Source organism: Onychostoma macrolepis, chromosome 02 (genome assembly GCF_012432095.1).
Source record: "Onychostoma macrolepis isolate SWU-2019 chromosome 02, ASM1243209v1, whole genome shotgun sequence".
NCBI lineage: Eukaryota > Metazoa > Chordata > Actinopteri > Cypriniformes > Cyprinidae > Onychostoma > Onychostoma macrolepis.
In genome coordinates this window covers 15,871,742-15,890,580 of record NC_081156.1, presented here as the reverse complement: position 1 = coordinate 15,890,580, position 18,839 = coordinate 15,871,742, and the positions used below count along the sequence as shown (strand labels likewise).

Sequence of the window (18,839 nt, the reverse complement as noted above, 5' to 3'; positions counted from 1 at the left end):
CCATCCATCCATCCATATATATATATACACAATTTTGAGCACTCCAGGGTGATTGTGAACATGAAATTATCCAGCCATGGCTTCCTGTTTCACAGAAATATAAATAGGAGGGAAAACAAAGCCCAAATTCCTTAATCATCCATCACAATGAGAAAACCAAAGAATATATTTCTGATGTGCAGCAAAGATAATTGAGCTTCACAAATTAGTGAAGTGGCTTTAAGAAAAAAGCTAGAACAGTGAAAATTCCCATCTCCACCATCAGGGCAATAATTAAGAATTTCCAATCAATATAAAATGTTACGAAACTGCCTGGAAGAGGACGTGTGTCTATATCGTCCTAATGCACGGTGAGAAGGAGAGTTTGAGTGGCTAAAGACTCTCCAAAGACTACAGCTGGAGAATTGCAGAAAATAGTTGAGTCTCGGGGTCAGAAAACCTTAAAATAAAATTGTCAAACAGCACCTACATCACCACATGTTGTTTGGGAGGGTTTCAAGAAAAATTCTCCTCGCTCATCCAAAAACAAACTCCAGCATATTCAGTTATCAGACACGACTGGAACTTGGGACTGGCTTCTATGGTCAGATGAAACTAAAAAATCAGCTTTTTAGCAGCAAACACTCAAGATGGGTTTGGTGAATACAGGGATAAAAGTACCCCATGTGTACAATGAAATATACTGCTGTATTTTTGATGTTGTGGGACTATATTTCTGCTGGAGGTCCTGGACATCTTGTTTAGACACATGGCATCATGGATTCTATCAAATACCAACAGATAAAAAATCAAGAATTTGGATGAACTTCACAAGGAATGGACTGAGGCTGGGGTCAAGGCATCAAGAGCCACCACACACAGACGTGTCAAGGAATTTGGCTACAGTTGTCGTATTCCTCTTGTTAAGCCACTCCTGAACCACAGACAACGTCAGAGGCGTCTTACCTGGGCTAAGAAGAAGAACTGGACTGTTGCCCAGTGGTCCAAAGTCCTCTTTTCAGATGAGAGCAAGTTTTGTATTTCATTTGGAAACCAAGGTCCTAGAGTCTGGAGGAAGGGTGGAGAAGCTCATAGCCCAAGTTGCTTGAAGTCCAGTGTTAAGTTTCCACAGTCTGTGATGATTTGGGGTGCAATGTCATCTGCTGGTGTTGGTCCATTGTGTTTTTTGAAAACCAAAGTCACTGCACCCGTTTAGCAAGAAATTTTGGAGCACTTCATGCTTCCTTCTGCTGACCAGCTTTTTAAAGATGCTGATTTCATTTTCTAGCAGGATTTGGCACCTGCCCACACTGCCAAAAGCACCAAAAGTTGGTTAAATGACCATGGTGTTGGTGTGCTTGACTGGCCAGCAAACTCACCAGACCTGAACCCCATAGAGAATCTATGGGGTATTGTCAAGAGGAAAATGAGAAACAAGAGACCAAAAAATGCAGATGAGCTGTCAAAGAAACCCGGGCTTCCATACCACCTCAGCAGTGCCACAAACTGATCACCTCCATGCCACGCCGAACTGAGGCAGTAATTAAAGCAAAAGGAGCCACTACCAAGTATTGAGTACATATACAGTAAATGAACATACTTTCCAGAAGGCCAACAATTCACTAAAAATGTTTTTTTTTTATTGGTCTTATGAAGTATTCTAATTTGTTGAGATAGTGAATTGGTGGGTTTTTGTTAAATGTGAGCCAAAATCATCACAATTAAAAGAACCAAAGACTTAAACTACTTCAGTCTGTGTGCACTGAATTTATTTAATTCACGAGTTTCACAATTTGAGTTGAATTACTGAAATAAATGAACTTTTCCACGACATTCTAATTTATTGAGATGCACCTGTATAAATATATATATGTTGCATTAGAAGAAGTTGTTTTAATGTAAATCTGCTTTAATATGGGTTTTATTCCATTACTACACACACACACATACACATATTGTAATGTTTGATCAAAAGTGAGGGTAAAGACAAGACAATTATAACGTTACACAAGATTTCTATTTCAACTAAATGCTGTTATTTTTAAACTTTCTATTCATCAAAAATCCTGAAAAAATTAATCACCGTTTCCACAAAAATCTTAAGCAGCAAAAATGTTTTCAGCATTAATAATGATAATACTCATTATTAATAAGTGGGTACCAGTAATAATTGAGCATCAAATCATATAGAGAGAAAGCACCATTCAACGTGTAAACAATATAAAACTATTGCGGACTAAAGCTTTTATTCAAACTGTGAATCGATTAACTACAGAAAAGCGAGCAAAGAGCGCTCCCTTTAATGTAATCAGGCGGCGAACACAAGCACAGGACAATTTGAAAGGAGCTGCCTATCAGCGTGTACTGGATTAAGTCGAAATAGTCTTGGTTACAATTGTACCCGCAACCCGCCCGTGCCTGTCACCAGTCCGACCCGCACCCGCACCGCACCCGACACGTCAATATTATTCCACCCGTACGTCAATTTTTGCGGTTCACCCGTCGGGTACCCGCCCGCGTGCAGGACTCTGATGCAGATTAATTTTCACAGCCTTCTTTGATCATATTTACCAAGGGTGCTGATATTTTTGGCCATGACTGTATATATATCTGATATTTATATATTCATATAAAGTGGGGGTTGTTTCATTCAGTGGTTTCATTTATACATACGTTGCTGTATGAGTGAATGTCCATTTGAGTCCTTGACTTACTGATGTACTATTTGCTGACTGCTGAATAACTAAACTGCTTTCAGCATAATATTACTAGCTTGCAGTCAGGATCTCTGCTGACCTCTCTGTTCTGTTAGACTGTCCAATGGAACTGTCAGTCATACAGACCTTTGATGGACAGGTTTAAACATGATCACTCATATCATGCCAGATGTCATTAAAATGAAGTCTTACCTTGATTTATTTTAGTGTATGTAACCATCTAGGGAATTGAAAAAATGGCCTTTTGTCATAAAGTTAATGTATCAGCTTTTATTTTCATGTTTTCTGTAATAATTTTCATTTTGATTTAACTCTACCTCTTAAATTTCCCCTTTCCCCTTCAAGCACGCAGAGGAGTAAAATTAGTCATTTTTGACTTTAGAAGTTGATATAAAATTTCTGTAGGAACTGAGGACTGACTACGGCTGTTAAGTTTGAAGCAAGAACACCACTGAAAGTATTTCATGAGGTCGGGTTGCTCAATAATTGTGAAATTGTAAGTGAAAATGACTGTGTGGATCAATAAGGTTTTCAAAGTGATCCTACTTTAAAAGCAGCAGTGGCATCCATGTAATGTGGGGTCAATTTCTGTAATGACACATCACTGTGAAAAATACAGCACTTGGTTGAGCTCCAAAAAATATCTGTGACACATTGACTTTCTTCTATAGAAAGTGTCTGCATTTTTTCTTTATAGGATCTCCTTATGGATGATACAGAATTTGAATTTATTTATTTACATGTCCTTCCACGCACTTGTGCTTTCTGTCAGAATTTCAGCTTTGATTTACGACCATAATTTTCATCCTATGGACTGTTTACACACATCTAATGGCTTCCAGGTCATATCTGTGTCTTGCTGAAAGGGGGATGCCTTTCCTGTGAAACTCTGAGTGCTCTGAGAGAATGCTTTCTGGAAGAAATCCAAAACATGGATTGAGGGATTTAGATGGTACAGGGTGAAATGCAGTGGATTTATCTTCCTCATGTGCTTGTGGAGTTCATGCGAGAGATAGCCTTTGGTGAGCTGTGATACAGGCCAGATGTGATTGGGAAAAGACCTGCATATATTAGATTGGGGGTGGGCCGACTTGATCATGTGATAGGAAAAAACTGATAACTAACTGACTGGGAATGTTGAGTTGGATTTTAGGGGAGACAAAGACATATATAACAAACCTGTTGATGGAACAATTTATTAACCAGAGGGAAGAACAAAGGACATGCTTGGACCCAGTGGACACAAAAATCCTCATTAATTTATAGCGAACAGATTGAGGCTTTCTGGACCAATCAAAGGAAACATTTGTTTTCCTTAGCACCGATTTCCCAGAAACTCTCCATGTTTATTGCCCAGAAAGAGTGTTTAAAAGATATTCAACAGTGAATGTTGATGATTTCAGCTAGAATTGTTTTATCAGGGTTCCTACAGCTACACGCTAGTGTTTACATTGCATTAGTAATCACTGCGATTATGTTGATTTCAACAGAGCTATGTGAAAGTTGTGCAATAGTAAGTTGGATTGGATTGCTTTTGGTAAGCCAGTTTGCTGTATTCACTTCTTTTAATAGCCTGCACAATTTTGTCCATCAAAGCTTTCTATATTGTGTAGAGTCTCCTTATGTCTGTTTGTAGCTCAACCGGATGTATAGCGGCTCTAAAAATGACGTTATCCACACTTGAATCTATTTGTGGTATAAAACAAAATATCAAATAAAGTGCCATTTATTTTAGAAAAATATGGTTTACACCTATCGAGCAAAATACTGAAAACATTTTGTGTGTAGAAATATCAGTTTATGGCTCTTTACTAATAGCAGTGATGCTTTGTGTAATCAAGCCTGAAGATTAAATCTGACTCCCGGTATTCCAGCTGTTCCTGTATTATCCAGCAGGAGTAAAATTCTTTCCTTGAAGCTTAATCTGTCCAGTGGTAGTATCAGATTATAGATTCAAAAGAATGGTTATGGAATAGTTATGGACTAATCAAGAAGCAATTCATTTTCATAGGAGCATGGAAAGGAAAACAAGCGTTACGAAACTTGGCAGCACACAGATCCAGGGACATGTCATAAATTTATTTTGGGTGGAGCTTCCAGTGTCCTAACACATGTGAACTTTTTACCCAGGAGCTTTACAGCAAACATACAGTCATTAATCTTCTCAACTGTTCAGAGTGGTTTCTTAGCTCATAACTCAGACTCCACTTTCATGCTTCACTTTCTGCAAACACACTGTCAATAGTGCAGTGACCTCATGATCACACTTCATGTAAATGTTCAGAAAGTAAAGTTTACCAAGCCATAGCTGTTCAAAGTTACTTTTCATGCTTGCAAGCAAAGATAAGCACCTTAAAGGAAAGTTTAAGGTTTCCGAGATTTGTGTCCTGCTGATTACCAAAAAGAAAAAAAAAGAGGCTGAATTTGGGCTACAGTGAGTCACAATAGACGTGAATGGAGGCAATGTGATTTCATTTATAAAATATTTATTGATATATTGAATTAGAATTATTTTTTTATTCAAATTTTAAGGTTTTTACTCATTTTATTATGTGCTTTTGTCATTTTATTTTTAATATTGATATATAGTTTTGTATATATAATATACATTATCTATTTCGATATAATATTATATTCCGTTTTTCATTAAAATTAGTAATTTAATTATAGTAGTTTTAATGAGTAATTTTAGTACTTCAGTTTAAACTTCAGCTTAAAAATAATTTCACTTATTAGCCAATGCTAATTTCAAATTTTCTAAGTTTTTCGTCGATTTATATTTCAGATTTATTTCAAATATAAAAGACAATTTAATAGTTTTTATAGTTTTAGTTTCAGTTAAAAATAAAACCCCCCGAGCATTACACATTAAAATACTGTTTCAAAACTTTACAGACAAGACATAAATACTATGTGCTAACATATTCAAATGCACCCCCCCCCCCCCAACATATTCAAATTTCATAATTCATAAACAGAGGGTTTTTTATGTTTTATAATTACACAATTTTGATTTTGTGAACAAACAACATTACCGCAGCGTCAGAGTGCTGGGTGTCTTAATCACGCATAAATTTATTTTAATATTAATCGAATTGGACCCAGGTTTCTGAAAGAAAACTCTACTATTGCTGTAGTAACGAAGCTTTCATGCGCATCTGATTGACAGATAAACCGCACGCTCTTATTTCAGTGTTTTTTATTTTGATGTTATTTCAGCTAATAGTTTGCACATTTAGTTTAACAACATAGCTAAAGTTAAAGACTGTCCGCGGCAATCCAGGATGCAGTTTCAAATTCTGTCACACCACAGAGCATCACTCACATAGTTTATTATAAAATTACATTATATTTGTCCCAAATTATTGTTAATGTAGCCAGCATAATGACTTCATCCTCACTGTCCATATATATGGTTTATATAGAGCGCTAATAGCCATTGATCACGTTTTGTCAAACACCGTATTTTAAACTCATTGACGCAACTTTGTTAATTCCTGAAGTTAACTTTTACCTGAGTTGTCCCTGAGTTTAATACCTGTATTTAATATATATATTTAATTGTTTGATCAAAATTATTGCTAGGGACAATTTGGTAGTCGCTGAATATTGGTATTGGCGAATTAGGCACCCTAATTCCACGCCCCTGCTATAAACCTTAAAACCCCAAACAAAGCTTTACAGCTCAAAGAATACAAAACTTTTAACAAAAGAATTAAATTCAGCTTCACATTTCTGCTTTTAAACCCTCCAATTGGCCCCATTCACTTCTGTTGTAAGTACCTCAATGTATCCTCCTTTTTTAACAAAACAAGGGAGGAAACTAAATTATTTTTGGAGGTGTTCCACAAATGCTGTTGATTGAGCTTAACTTGTATTGAACCCCGAATATTCCTTTAATTACCCACATTCTTGCAACTTCTCACAGACAGCAGTTCCACTTTTAGAGCCGCTGTCATAATACGTCAAGCAGCTTGTGTTTGAAAGAGAAGGACACACCTACACACCCACCTTCACTGCAGAAAGCTGCTGTAATAACACTCTGCTCAAAGAGCTTTAACAAAAGCCCAGTCTGATTCATGTTTATACAAGTCATGCTACTATCAACACTTGTTCAAGGACCAAAACTTTACCAGAACCAGAACCCCCATCCTCTCCCTTCAGACTGGAGGGAATCTTGTGTAAATTCTCACAGGGGCGAGCTTTAACCTGAGGCCCAGCGTGTATCTCTGCATGCTTAGATGCAGGAGACCTATTCAAAGGCACGCTCTGAAATAACATAACAGCGGGTTGATTAGCTCCCATGTTCGGTCCACATCTTCATACATGGCTCTGACAATCCTCATTGTCTTGTTTTTCGGGATGATGAAAGCATTCTTCTGACAATCCCTCATTGAAAACAAATCCAGACTCTAGCAGCAGTAGCTTATCTGTCCTGGTGCTTGAGATTACACTGACAATGTCTTGTGTGTTTTTAATGCAAAAACATACTGAATGACAGTGCTTTCGTCAATGATTTAAATGTAAAAAAAAATTGAGTCATTGAAGGATTTTGTGGTCTGTGGATGCTATTATGAATTGAGCAGTTTGTACTTGAGTGTATTTGACTATAATCTTTTTGTTAGTTAGCACTAGCTCATGTTTTATGTATTCCTGTTCTCTGAATGTCCTCAATCCTCACTTTGTCTAAATGTAGATTTTTCGCTCTCGGAAGTAAACATCATCAGCTACACATACTGCTGGCACAGTGATAATGAGGTTTTCAAGCCGTCCCATCTGAGCGAGTTGATCACCGCCACAACTTGCCAAATGCATATCAAACGTTCCAAAATTTCATCTATGTTTTGCAGTGATGTATTTTCCATCTTGCTTCCCACAGAGCTGTTTTAATTGGATGTGGGGCTGGTATTCAACTTCAAAAATGATAAAAATAAGCTTCTCTGTTCATGGTAACATGTTTGAAGGTCGTGATGGACAGATGGAAGGGGGTTCTGTTGGTGCTCATTCATGTACACATTCATTTTTGCAATCTTTGATACATTTTTATTGCTTTTAGAACAGTCTGTCAATTAATCATTGAAGCTATGAATGGTTAAAAAAATGAAGACGAAGAATTTATATCTAAATTCCACTGTACGAAATGTTACTTATTAGAGGATTTTGTAGTTAGTTGCTAGCGGATTTTGTGACATTTCCTTACAAGCATTCTGGTCTAATTAATGTACAGTAGATTTACATCAATCCCTGTGTGCTGTTGTGTTTCACTGTCCATAAGTAGAGCCTGTTGTGTTCTCTAGAGGTTTATGCCTACATTCTTTGATGCCCTTACGTTCCCCAAGGAAGACAAGGTTCCTACAAATGAGAGTAACATTTTCAGGGGTGAAGAAGTTGATCTTTTATTCATGACTCATCTCTCTAATTGTGAGGCAAATCATCCTCTGGGAATTTGTTAGAGGAAAATACAACCAGTCACTAACCGTACATTAAAATAGCATTTCATTTCGTTTCATTTCATTGATAGTAAACAGAATATTTCCAAATGCAGAGTGAGACATCTGCATGACATTTCAATACTTGGTTAAGTCAGAGACAAATTTATAATCCTTGCCTCGTAATACTGGGAATATTTTGGGAGGTGGTGGTTTTTAAAATTCCATTCCTGTCTATTCATCTTCTGTTGTGATATCAACCCTCAAAAAACCTGGCCTCAAGTGTATGGCAGAAAGGTCATGAATTTGATAAGGGTGACATGGACATTACATGTAGCGCAGAAAAGTGAGAGGAGGATCTAAAGGGTTATTATGGGAACGTCATAATGTGTCCAGTGAGTAAAATGATTTCCCAGCTGGTATTTCAGGCAGTGATAAGACAGACAGGACTGCATCTGTTATTTTTCCTCCTCCACTTTGCCCAGAGAATGATTACTTGATGATGAGCTTGTCTACTCTTTACGTCACAAAAACAGGCTGGGTGCAGAAATCAACCCCATTCAGGTTGAAGTCCTCCAGGCCTGAGAGGATTCTCAAGCCAATGCGCGTTTAGCATAGCAATCAGTTGCTGAAATCTGCTTTCATAAATTGCAAGGAAAACGTTCCAAAAATGTCAGATAATTCTGCTAAAATAAATTAGATCACAAAATTTTGTTGCAATATGCAAAAAAATAAGATAAGACTAGGATGTTTCAAGTTTTCCAGTGAATGTAGATATAAGTCATTTCCTGTTGATTAATTCATTGGCCGCTTGAGATCCATGAAGTGCTCATTTCCTTTGCTTGTTTTGCAGTAATCGCCAGCCTGATCTTTCGCTGTGTTCTTTTAAGTGTGTCTAAGTAGCAGTGATTATTGGAGGAATGAGGCTGTGATCGAATCCTGTTGTTTAACACTCTTCATTTCTCTCTGTTTTGACCTATGTATTCATTGTCCTTTTACCCTTTGCAGGAAACATATCGAAGAGCTGTACTGCCGATGGCTGGACAGAAATAAACCCAGTTGTCGTTGCATATAACTGTGGCTATGACCCCAATATCACAGAGGATGGAAACATGGTGTGTATTTTTGCTTTGTTTTGATTGGCACCCAATGAGTTCTAAACAATAAAAGCATATATTTTCACAGGTACCAAATAATCCAACAATCAAATAAGGTTAAGACACTTAGGCCTAGAAATACTAACCTTTTGTTCCAGCACAAAATCTCTTTTGGTATTTAATAGTCAAAATTTACTAAAGACAGTGAAAAATTAGCAATGAAAAGGCAAAGACAGTTATTTTTGTGGCTGATCTTAATTAATGTGCATTTGTAGGAGTTTCTATTTCAGATGCAAAATTTACGGGTGGAGAGTATTGATAAATTATGCAGCGTGATTTATTACGGTGTGCGCTTGTCAGTTTACTGGTCGCCATGTCTTAACCCGTTCTGCTCTTGACTTAGATGCAGCCAGATAATCATTTCCATAACGACTAATGCAGTCTACCAAAAGCAGTGCAAATTAGCAACTATCACAGCTGTGTTCTTTAATTTGCACTTTCCCCACTCCCATCAGCACTATTATGGTATTGCAGTCATAGGCTAATTTGCCCTGTTTAGTTAATCTGACTCTTAACCTGAAATAATTTGTTGAAATAATTTAAGCAATATCATATGAGCAACAGCATGTAATAACAGCCTTGTGAATATTTTCAGACTAAAATTTAAAATTGAGTTGCTCACAATTTAGACACAATATTAAGTTAATATTAACTTAATATTACAAGGCTGTTACAAAGCAGAAGCTGCTCTAATCGGTTAAGTAAATGATTCAATGACTTCATAAAGACAGTGGCTGCATCCGAAATTGCACACCCTCTGAGAAGGTCTTTCTTTTGAATAATTAGTTACTTGGCCACTGTTTAAAAAAAGTATGTTCTATATGTGTGTAGTATCCAGACATACTACTAATAATGTAAACATACTACATTTGTCATGTTGTCATTATAACGTGACCTACCAGTATCAGTTGCGTCACTTGTTTAATTTCTGGTTCGATCCGTGTTTTAAACGAATCGGTTGAATATATCAATAAAGAGAGACTCTTGCCACCACCTACAGGTGTATTACAAATCTAATCAAAGTAAGCATAATTAAAATATTCAAAACAAATCAAGACTGATTTTGCGGTTCTGATTCCAGTTCTATATAATCATCATTAGTGTGTTTCTGAGTTTAGTTAACAGTCATTCACTCTTTCTTTCCTTGTAGGGTGAATTCCTGAGCTCTGTGAGAATTGGATACACTATTGGTCACACTGTGTCTCTTATATCCCTCATCATCGCCATCATCATTCTGTGCTTTTTCAGGTAAATTCTCCACACAACTCAAAACACACCACTGAGTTATGTTATAGGACAGGACTTTGGCTCTTTATAGCTTTTGCTTTTCTCACATAGAAGAAACTCCCAAATAACTCCCATTTGATAGTTTTGTTGTTCTCAGTGAATTCCCACATTTTATGTGATTGATTCAGCTGTGATCTAGCAGCGAATCAATGTTCTGCTAAATCATACTGGTGTCAAGCCAGATGACCTTGTTCAGAATGGCCCATTTTATATCACATTTAACAATGTGCATTGCAAAAGAGCACAGATTCAGTTATTGCACAACCTCTCAAACAAAATGGCTCAGTAGTTTGTAACCTCTAACATGCAGCTTTGCAGTGCACAAGCTTCTCAGTAGTAAATTAACCGCAGTGGATGTTCCCCTCAGTGACCTCAGAGGTCAAGCCACATCTCAAGTGTATTGAAAAGCTTCCTCTTTTGGCTTGCATCACACTTAATTAAACAGGAACACAGATCTTGAGAGTCTTGATATATTTAAGCTTTCACACAGCATATGTTTCCTGACACCCCCCCCCCTTTTTTTTTTCTCCAAAATAACCACAAGATAAAATCAAGATAAATTTTTAATTGTAACTATGGACTACGTTGACAAGAGTGATGTAGAAGTTTTCACCATGAAGCTTACACTGGTGATGTCCCGGAGAGAAAACGGATTTCACAGTAAATTATCTAATTTTCAACAGTAAAAAAACAAAACGTTTTAAAGCTTGTTGTTTTGTAAACCCCTGTACAGTAACAGGATATTACTGTAGTTATTCTGTTCTGACCATCAAATCCTTTGTTTTGCCATCAAATGTATTCTAACTAGTTGGTTGAATAAAAATATTTGGATTTTATGTTTGAAAATGACCTCAAGTTAGCATCAGGTAGCTAATTAGCTAGCCAGTTAGCATCAGCTAACAAAATGTTTCAAATAGGCTATTATAATTTTGTAATTCACAATTATTGATTATATACTTTTAAATTTTAAGCTAAAACTGCCTGTACTCTGATTTTGCTGTAAATGTTTAAAGCAGTTTGCTTTGTCAGACTGGGGGGCATTTTACCCCACCCATGGGGGTGTTTTGCCCCATAGGTGGGGTAAAACGCCCCCTTTGGTACAAATTAAATTTTTGTTAAAAATCTAATAATTTTAAAACTCTGGACATTTTTCATACTTGGTTAATAATTTATGCCATTGTGACTAAAACTATGATAACTTTTTTGGACACATTTAACTTTTGTTTCCCTGAAAAAAAAAAAAAAGAATTTTTTTTGGGGGGCGTTAAGGCGTTATGACATCTTAAGGGGGGCGTTTTCCCCCACTCTACCTTATATGCAGAGCCTATTATGTAGCCATCAGCACATGGAATATTGCGTTTTTGCGCATCATTTATTATGCTAAAACAACTTACTGTGTCTCTTTTTATCTTTGCTTCTAAGAAAACTCCACTGCACAAGGAACTACATCCACATTCACCTGTTCATGTCCTTTATACTGAAGGCTGTGGCTGTAATTATGAAGGATGTAGTCCTGTATGAGGTGGAGGAACCTGATGACTGCCACCTTGAATCTGTAAGTGGTTTTTAAGTAAGGATAATGTACAGTCAGTGGGTATAGTTGCGATAATGACTGGCTGACTGTACATTTATATTAATTATTATTATATGTTTGATAGTAATTAATAATTAATTATTATTATTATTACTTAATCTTATCTGTACTTTATATTATCTTAAAGCTTTCACTGAGAAAACATTATGATGTCCAAAACAGTCTTCCTAGCAACAAGACGCTGCAACAATATTACAGTAACATTAATACTGTAATATTAATACAATACACACACATATACAGTATATATTGGATGCACACTTCAGAATCTTGTGGAAGTACTAGGTCATTTGTGAACTTTTCCCATAATGTTTTTTATGATTACTATGAATTCAAACATTCCTACTCTTTCACACACTGTTTTTGTAGGCAAATTTGGACACAAGGGCTGATTTATTTAAGTCTTAAGTCGCAGCGGTTCATGAAAGTGGGTGGCAGTTGTTGTTTTTTTGGGGCACCAATCTCTGATTGATGGAGATTTCTTTGCAGAATCCTGTGTAATGTAGTTGATTCCAGGAATTCCAGAGTAAAACATGATTTGAAAAAAAAAAAAAAGGTTAATGCAGTATAATGTGGCCTGTTGGCTTCAAAAGAAGCATATCAACAACCCCGTAGCACACAGTAGGTCTGTCTTTAACTGTATAAATTTATCATTAAAATTCAATTCCTCTATCAAGAAAATGAATGGGATTTTTACCTCCAGAAATTGACTGTTGCAAACCCAACCGCTGACATCTGCCACTGACCAATCAGAATGAAGTATTCCAGACAGACATATAATAAAATGTGGCAGTCCAGTTATATTTACGATTATATTTCCTGGTACACTGTAAAACATATTAACAGGCAGTTTTACTTGAACTAAAATTTAAAAATGATTTTGTTGGTGTAACCTAACATAGTCAGGTTGATTCAGTGATAGTACATCATATTTTTTACTGGAATAAAACCACATAAAGCACGTTCTTTAGGTTATACCTGACAAACCCTTTTTACACTGTATTTGGTTGCATTTTACTTTATTACTACTTTCTTAGCTGAATGTAACTGCATCACACGAATGTAATTTTTTCCCCTCAAAAGAAACAAACAGCATCATCTCCGCAACTGATAAATTGTCGTCAGTAAACTGCTCTAATGTTTTGTCACAAGGTTTGCTCTTTAAATGGTGTTTGGCAAAGTGCTCTTTAATCTCATTTTGTGGCCAGGCATAGCAGTGTTTGAGCAGTCCTTCAAGATCTTTGAAGAGTTTGTAAATGACCTCCCTCATCCGGACATGGCCGACGTTGTATTTACCCAACATCATGGTCATGTTTATCTTGTTTAGTGCCATTTTCATAGTTATTAATATCATATGCAGTTTTTTAATAATCGTAAAACAATGACATTTCGTTAATTAAAGCGAGTCTATTTGGTTATTCGAAAGCTTTGATGGCCTGTGTGTGTAAAGGTTTAGTAATGTGTTCTCTGTGTGTTTTCCTGTATAAACACTCTTCATCTGGGTCTGAGTGTTTTGGGCCGTCTGGACGCAGCTGTCGGCCAACAGAATATGTCACATCTGTCACAACAACAGGGTGCTCAAACACTCATGATGGCACGGTATCCCCTCTGTAAACTCCTTTGCAAGGTCACAAAAACATGTTTGACATTTAAACGGCCTGTAGATTATTTAGGCTTAGTTAGATATTGTCATTAATTAAAATGGATTCGCTATTTATTAGAGATCATTCCTTTAGAGATTGTCTAGGGCTGTGTGATTGTTGCAATAATTGTGAAACACTTTTAGGTGATAATAAGGACATTTCTGAACAGTCAGTCCACTACAAGAGTGTCAAACATTAACAGACCAGCATACAGCGATTCTTTATATGTGTTTACACTCTTTTTAATGCCCCTCTTTAGAAGTATTGCACAATGTTTTCTAGTGCCTAGCGCATGCAACACACCAGCGCAAAGGCATTCTCTTTGTTTAAGTACATGGTAAACATGCAAGACCGCAGTTCCTGTTATAATATACACAAGTGCATAATAGCGCTAAACAAAATCCTCTCTGCATTTTACAGGTGGGCTGCAAGGCTGCCGTGGTTTTCTTCCAGTATGGCGTGATGGCCAGTTTCTTCTGGTTACTGGTGGAGGGCCTGTATCTGCACGCTCTCCTGGCCGTATCCTTCTTCTCTGAGAGGAAGTACTTCTGGTGGTACATTCTCATTGGCTGGGGTGCGTATGTGCTTAGTGGCATTACGATATATTGCCCACTGGCCTCATAATTCTTCATGGCAGGAGAGAAACGCCTGTCAAATGCGAATGACAGATTGATCACTAAAGTCAATAGGACCTTGTGCATGTACACACTCAAGATTTAACAGTTAACCTTTCCTCTGACGTCACTGTATCGTGTTGGCAAACGTTTCACATGTCACTTTTCTTAAATTTAAGATAAGCTGGCTCAGATCTCAAGGTCAAATAAGGTTAAGGCTAATTGGCAATCGACTTGTTTTATTGAATTCCTAATGATCGTGTAAGCCAATTAAATAAGGAATCCCTGGAAATATGCCTTCTGACAGAGATGTCAACATGTCAGAGCTGTATGTATTCAAATATTGACAATATTCATAGTCAATATGTGTGTTTGTGTTACAGGAGTTCCAGGTGTCTTCATAACAATCTGGAGCATCACAAAAGCTTATTTACATGATATTGGGTGAGTAAACGCAACTTGTTCGCAGAACGGCACTTTGATACTTCGCAATATTACACATTCATGGGAGCCATAAAAATTAATTTTGCTTGTTGTAGCCACTGTTACCTAAGAGCAAAAATTAAACAGAAAAGGATATGACTATTTTTATGAGTTTATGAGTTCAGTTGAATTTCTGTCTTCTACACACCTTTTGCCAATAGCTACAGTATAGCTGACACTGTAAATTTCACTGAAGGCTGTTCCTTGATGATAAATGGCATGCCTTCATGGAGGCCAGTAGGCTATATTTAGAGCAGAGCTCATAGGAGGAGACATTTGAAAATAATTTATGTGGATAATTTCATTTTCATTGCCACGTTTTTCTTATTTATTTCTTTGTTTGGTTCTGCATCCAGTCTTCATGCAGACTGTGCAAACAGTGAGAGTCCACTTTTTCAACAGCCTTGGCTCTGGAAATATTTTTCCCAGTCATTTTCTACATAGGGATTTTAAACAATTATTTAACAGAGTTCAAGACACTAAATCAATCAGCTCTGAAAAGTGTCACAACATAAAGTGGCCAGTAGTTGCTGGGCTTTTCTGCTCAAATTTGACTATTAAGTAGTCCAAACAAGCAAACAAACAAACAAATGTTGAAATCATTTGTGATTATTTATGGCTTCTGAAGAAGCACAAACCATCACATAACCACCTTGGAGTTCAGGATATGTCTGTCTTAAACGGTTCATACATTATTGCTTAAAATAAATTTCACTATGCATTAAATGGCTGAGAATTTTACTCAAGGAACCCTTTACTCAAGTGTTTTGCTCCATTACTAGTTTTATTCTATTATTTTCTTTTGATAGATGTTGGGATTTTATTGACGATGATCTGTGGTGGATTATAAACACCCCTACATTGATAACAATACTGGTGAGTGATCTTACAGCAGCATGAAACCACAAATATGACAGGTGGTGCATGAAATACTTTAAAATGGGGCCTAATCTGTTATTGCTGTTTTTCTAGATGAACTTCATTCTCTTCATTTGTATCATCCGGATACTTCGTCAGAAAATCAGTTGCCGGGATATTGGGAGAAATGAGTCACACCAGTACTCGTGAGTTTTTAGACCACAGACATTGCTGTATCACATGCACAATATAAATACAAATGTATTCCAACATATGCCATTTCTTTTGATCTACAGGAGACTGGCAAAATCAACTCTACTTTTGATACCCTTGTTTGGGATAAACTACATAATCTTTGCCTTCATGCCTCATCACATCGAGTCTTATGTGCGTCTGGTGTTTGACTTGATCCTGGGGTCCTTTCAGGTAGGCGGCAGGAGACTGAAATATGTTTTTACCCACAGTTGTAGTGTTCTATAAGCATTGCTTATCTAGTTTGGATTCTCTAAATGCCAATAGAATACTAAGCTCGGCCACAGCGATAGACTCACCGTGGGATCTGCCAGCACGTCTCAAACCCAGACATGCCCAGTGATATTTATTCCCTCCATGTTTGTTATGCAGCCAGATGAAAAGGTTGAACGAGGATATTATGCAAAAATGGCCTTAGTTCACCCAAAAATGAAAATTCTGTCATCATTTACTCAGCCTTGTGATGTTCCAAATCTGTATTTTTGAGCACAAAAGAAGATATTCTGAAGAATGTTGGTAACCAAACAGTTGACTTTCACAGTATTGAAAAGAATAAACACATTATCAAAATATCTTCTTTTATGTGCAACAGAAGAAAGAAACAGGCTTGGAACAACATGAGGGTGAGTGAATGATGACAAAATTTTCATTTTTTCCCCTACTACCCTTTAAATACTGCAAAGACTTACCATCCATCTTTCTCTAAAGTCAAACGAGTTTAAATTGAAATATAAGCATGGCTTTTTGTAGACTAAGATGGTTAATTTTATTCATGTTTGACTTATAATTAAAAATAGTTTATGATAAGAACAGCATCAATGTATCTAAATATAATGATCAGAAAATACTGAAATTAGATATAGAATAAAAATGATTTATTTTGCATTCTTTAAATATTTTCTTTTGTTTTAAAATGTGTTTGTTGCAAAATTATAATTGCAACAATTGCAAGTGAATTTAACATTGTTTTACATAACCTCAAATTGATTGTCCTCTTTATTTTTCTTCAGGGATTTTGTGTTGCTGTCCTATACTGTTTTCTAAATGGAGAGGTAAAATTATCATAATTTAATGTTTTTTATGTATTAGAGAAAACCGTGGATGCCAGTCAAAAGTTTGGAAACACATGACTCAATTTGCTTCTCATGATCTTAAAAACCTTATCTAGCAGAAATCATTTTAGAAAAATATAGATATTTTGCTGACCTCATACACACACTCTCCAGGTTCAGTCTGAGATCAAACGAAAGTGGAGAAGGTGGCACATGCAGAGATTTCTGGGAGCTGACACCAAATACCAGCAGCCCTCGATGGGAAGCAACGGCCTCAACTTCAGCTCCCAAATCACCATGATGACAAAATGCAGCCCCTCCACGCGCCGCGCTTCCGCCTGTCAAGATGACTTCTCTGCCGTCTGAGCGCTGAATGATGCTCCGTCTATGACGAGACACAGAAACCAACGAGTCTGTGCTCTACACGCACAGAAACGCTGTCACCCAGACCACCTCCATCATCTGCAGGTTGCTGCTCCGCCATCATTCCTGTAGGAACTGTGCATCTCACCGCTCAGTAGGAACGTGAGGGAAACCGTTGCAGCTCATGGTGACCGTTTGGCATATGATACATCTTCATAGCCATTCTTTCATGCACATCGATCAGGAGAGAAATATGCAAGTAAAATGGACTCTTTGACATTTGATTGTGTTTCACCAAACTACTGACTCAAGTGACGCTGGCTTTATAAGGATGCAGTGTTGTTGCTGAAAAGACTCATTGAATCATGGTCCACATCCATTGCCTCGCTTTTGTGCACAACAACACAGACATTAATCTTCAGCATTAGAGTTGGTATCTATCTGTTGTGTTTTTCTGTTTTCCCTGCCCTCATTATGCTGCTCAAGATTTCTCAGTCTCTTAATAATCTGTAAAGCTGAACGGTGACCTTTTGGGTCCCTAGTGACCAGGTTTTATTTTTTTATCTTCTTCTTTATTCCAGGAAAAAATAATGTGATTTAGACAGTCTGACATTCTGTTTTTGCATCCTCCCTATTTGTGTCATGTGCTGGCGCGTCTGTGTACATGTGGACAAACACAAACGTCTCTCATCGAGAGCCATAAAAGCATGTTTACTTGTGCAGCAGAAATAGTGCGTCATGCTTTATGTTTTATAATAGTGATTTATAGTGTGATTGTATAGTTACATGTGAAAATTTACATGGGTTGTGTAACTGGGCACTTGTCACATAAAAACACAGGAGATTGGTCTTTCTAAAGAGGATTTTTAGTCTGAAATCTTTTTAGCTGTCATAAGTACATGCATAGGGTTAGTCAGTTGCTGGCATGAAAATGCTCCTGCATGGTTGCATGCACAGTTCTTGTACCTCATTGTGAATAAGATGTACATATAAGAGAAAATGTCAATAAGAGTGTTGTTGCTGTTTTTGGAAAGTGTATTGTGGATGTTGTCATAAAAAGTATACAGATACATTTTATTACATTGGATCTTAGTATGTCTTTTCTCTTTATATAAAAGTATTTATATGCTGGTCAGAGAAAATGATTCATTTTTCTATTAAATTATGTATTGTTTTTATTTTAACAAATCATCACTATCACCAGTGTGCAATTTAATTCGTTTTTTATTTTATCATTATATTGTATTTTATTTTCATTTTTGATTTGAACAGGCAATTGCCTTCCATCCATCCATCAATCCGGTATGTATCTATACACATGGCTCTGTGTAAAAACTGACCACATTGTATTAATTCTGGCATTAATTCAACCACAATAGCAACTGCTTTGTTTTCATATATTGTGGATTTC

At 36.8% G+C, this 18,839-nt stretch overlaps 1 protein-coding gene across 1 annotated transcript in view; it reads left to right on the top strand.

The window, feature by feature from the left end:
* Window positions 1-18,513, top strand: part of vipr1a (vasoactive intestinal peptide receptor 1a) — a 42,626-nt gene extending 24,113 nt beyond the window's left edge. The window contains exons 4-15 of the mRNA XM_058745191.1: window positions 3,539-3,549; window positions 8,482-8,491; window positions 9,134-9,240; window positions 10,433-10,530; window positions 11,992-12,124; window positions 14,227-14,380; window positions 14,804-14,864; window positions 15,713-15,779; window positions 15,876-15,967; window positions 16,058-16,187; window positions 17,024-17,065; window positions 17,240-18,513. Coding sequence (XP_058601174.1) covers window positions 3,539-3,549; window positions 8,482-8,491; window positions 9,134-9,240; window positions 10,433-10,530; window positions 11,992-12,124; window positions 14,227-14,380; window positions 14,804-14,864; window positions 15,713-15,779; window positions 15,876-15,967; window positions 16,058-16,187; window positions 17,024-17,065; window positions 17,240-17,431 — 1,097 coding nt within the window. The 3' untranslated portion in view covers window positions 17,432-18,513. The remainder of the gene's footprint in view (window positions 1-3,538; window positions 3,550-8,481; window positions 8,492-9,133; window positions 9,241-10,432; window positions 10,531-11,991; window positions 12,125-14,226; window positions 14,381-14,803; window positions 14,865-15,712; window positions 15,780-15,875; window positions 15,968-16,057; window positions 16,188-17,023; window positions 17,066-17,239) is intronic.
* Window positions 18,514-18,839: the final 326 nt, after the last annotated feature.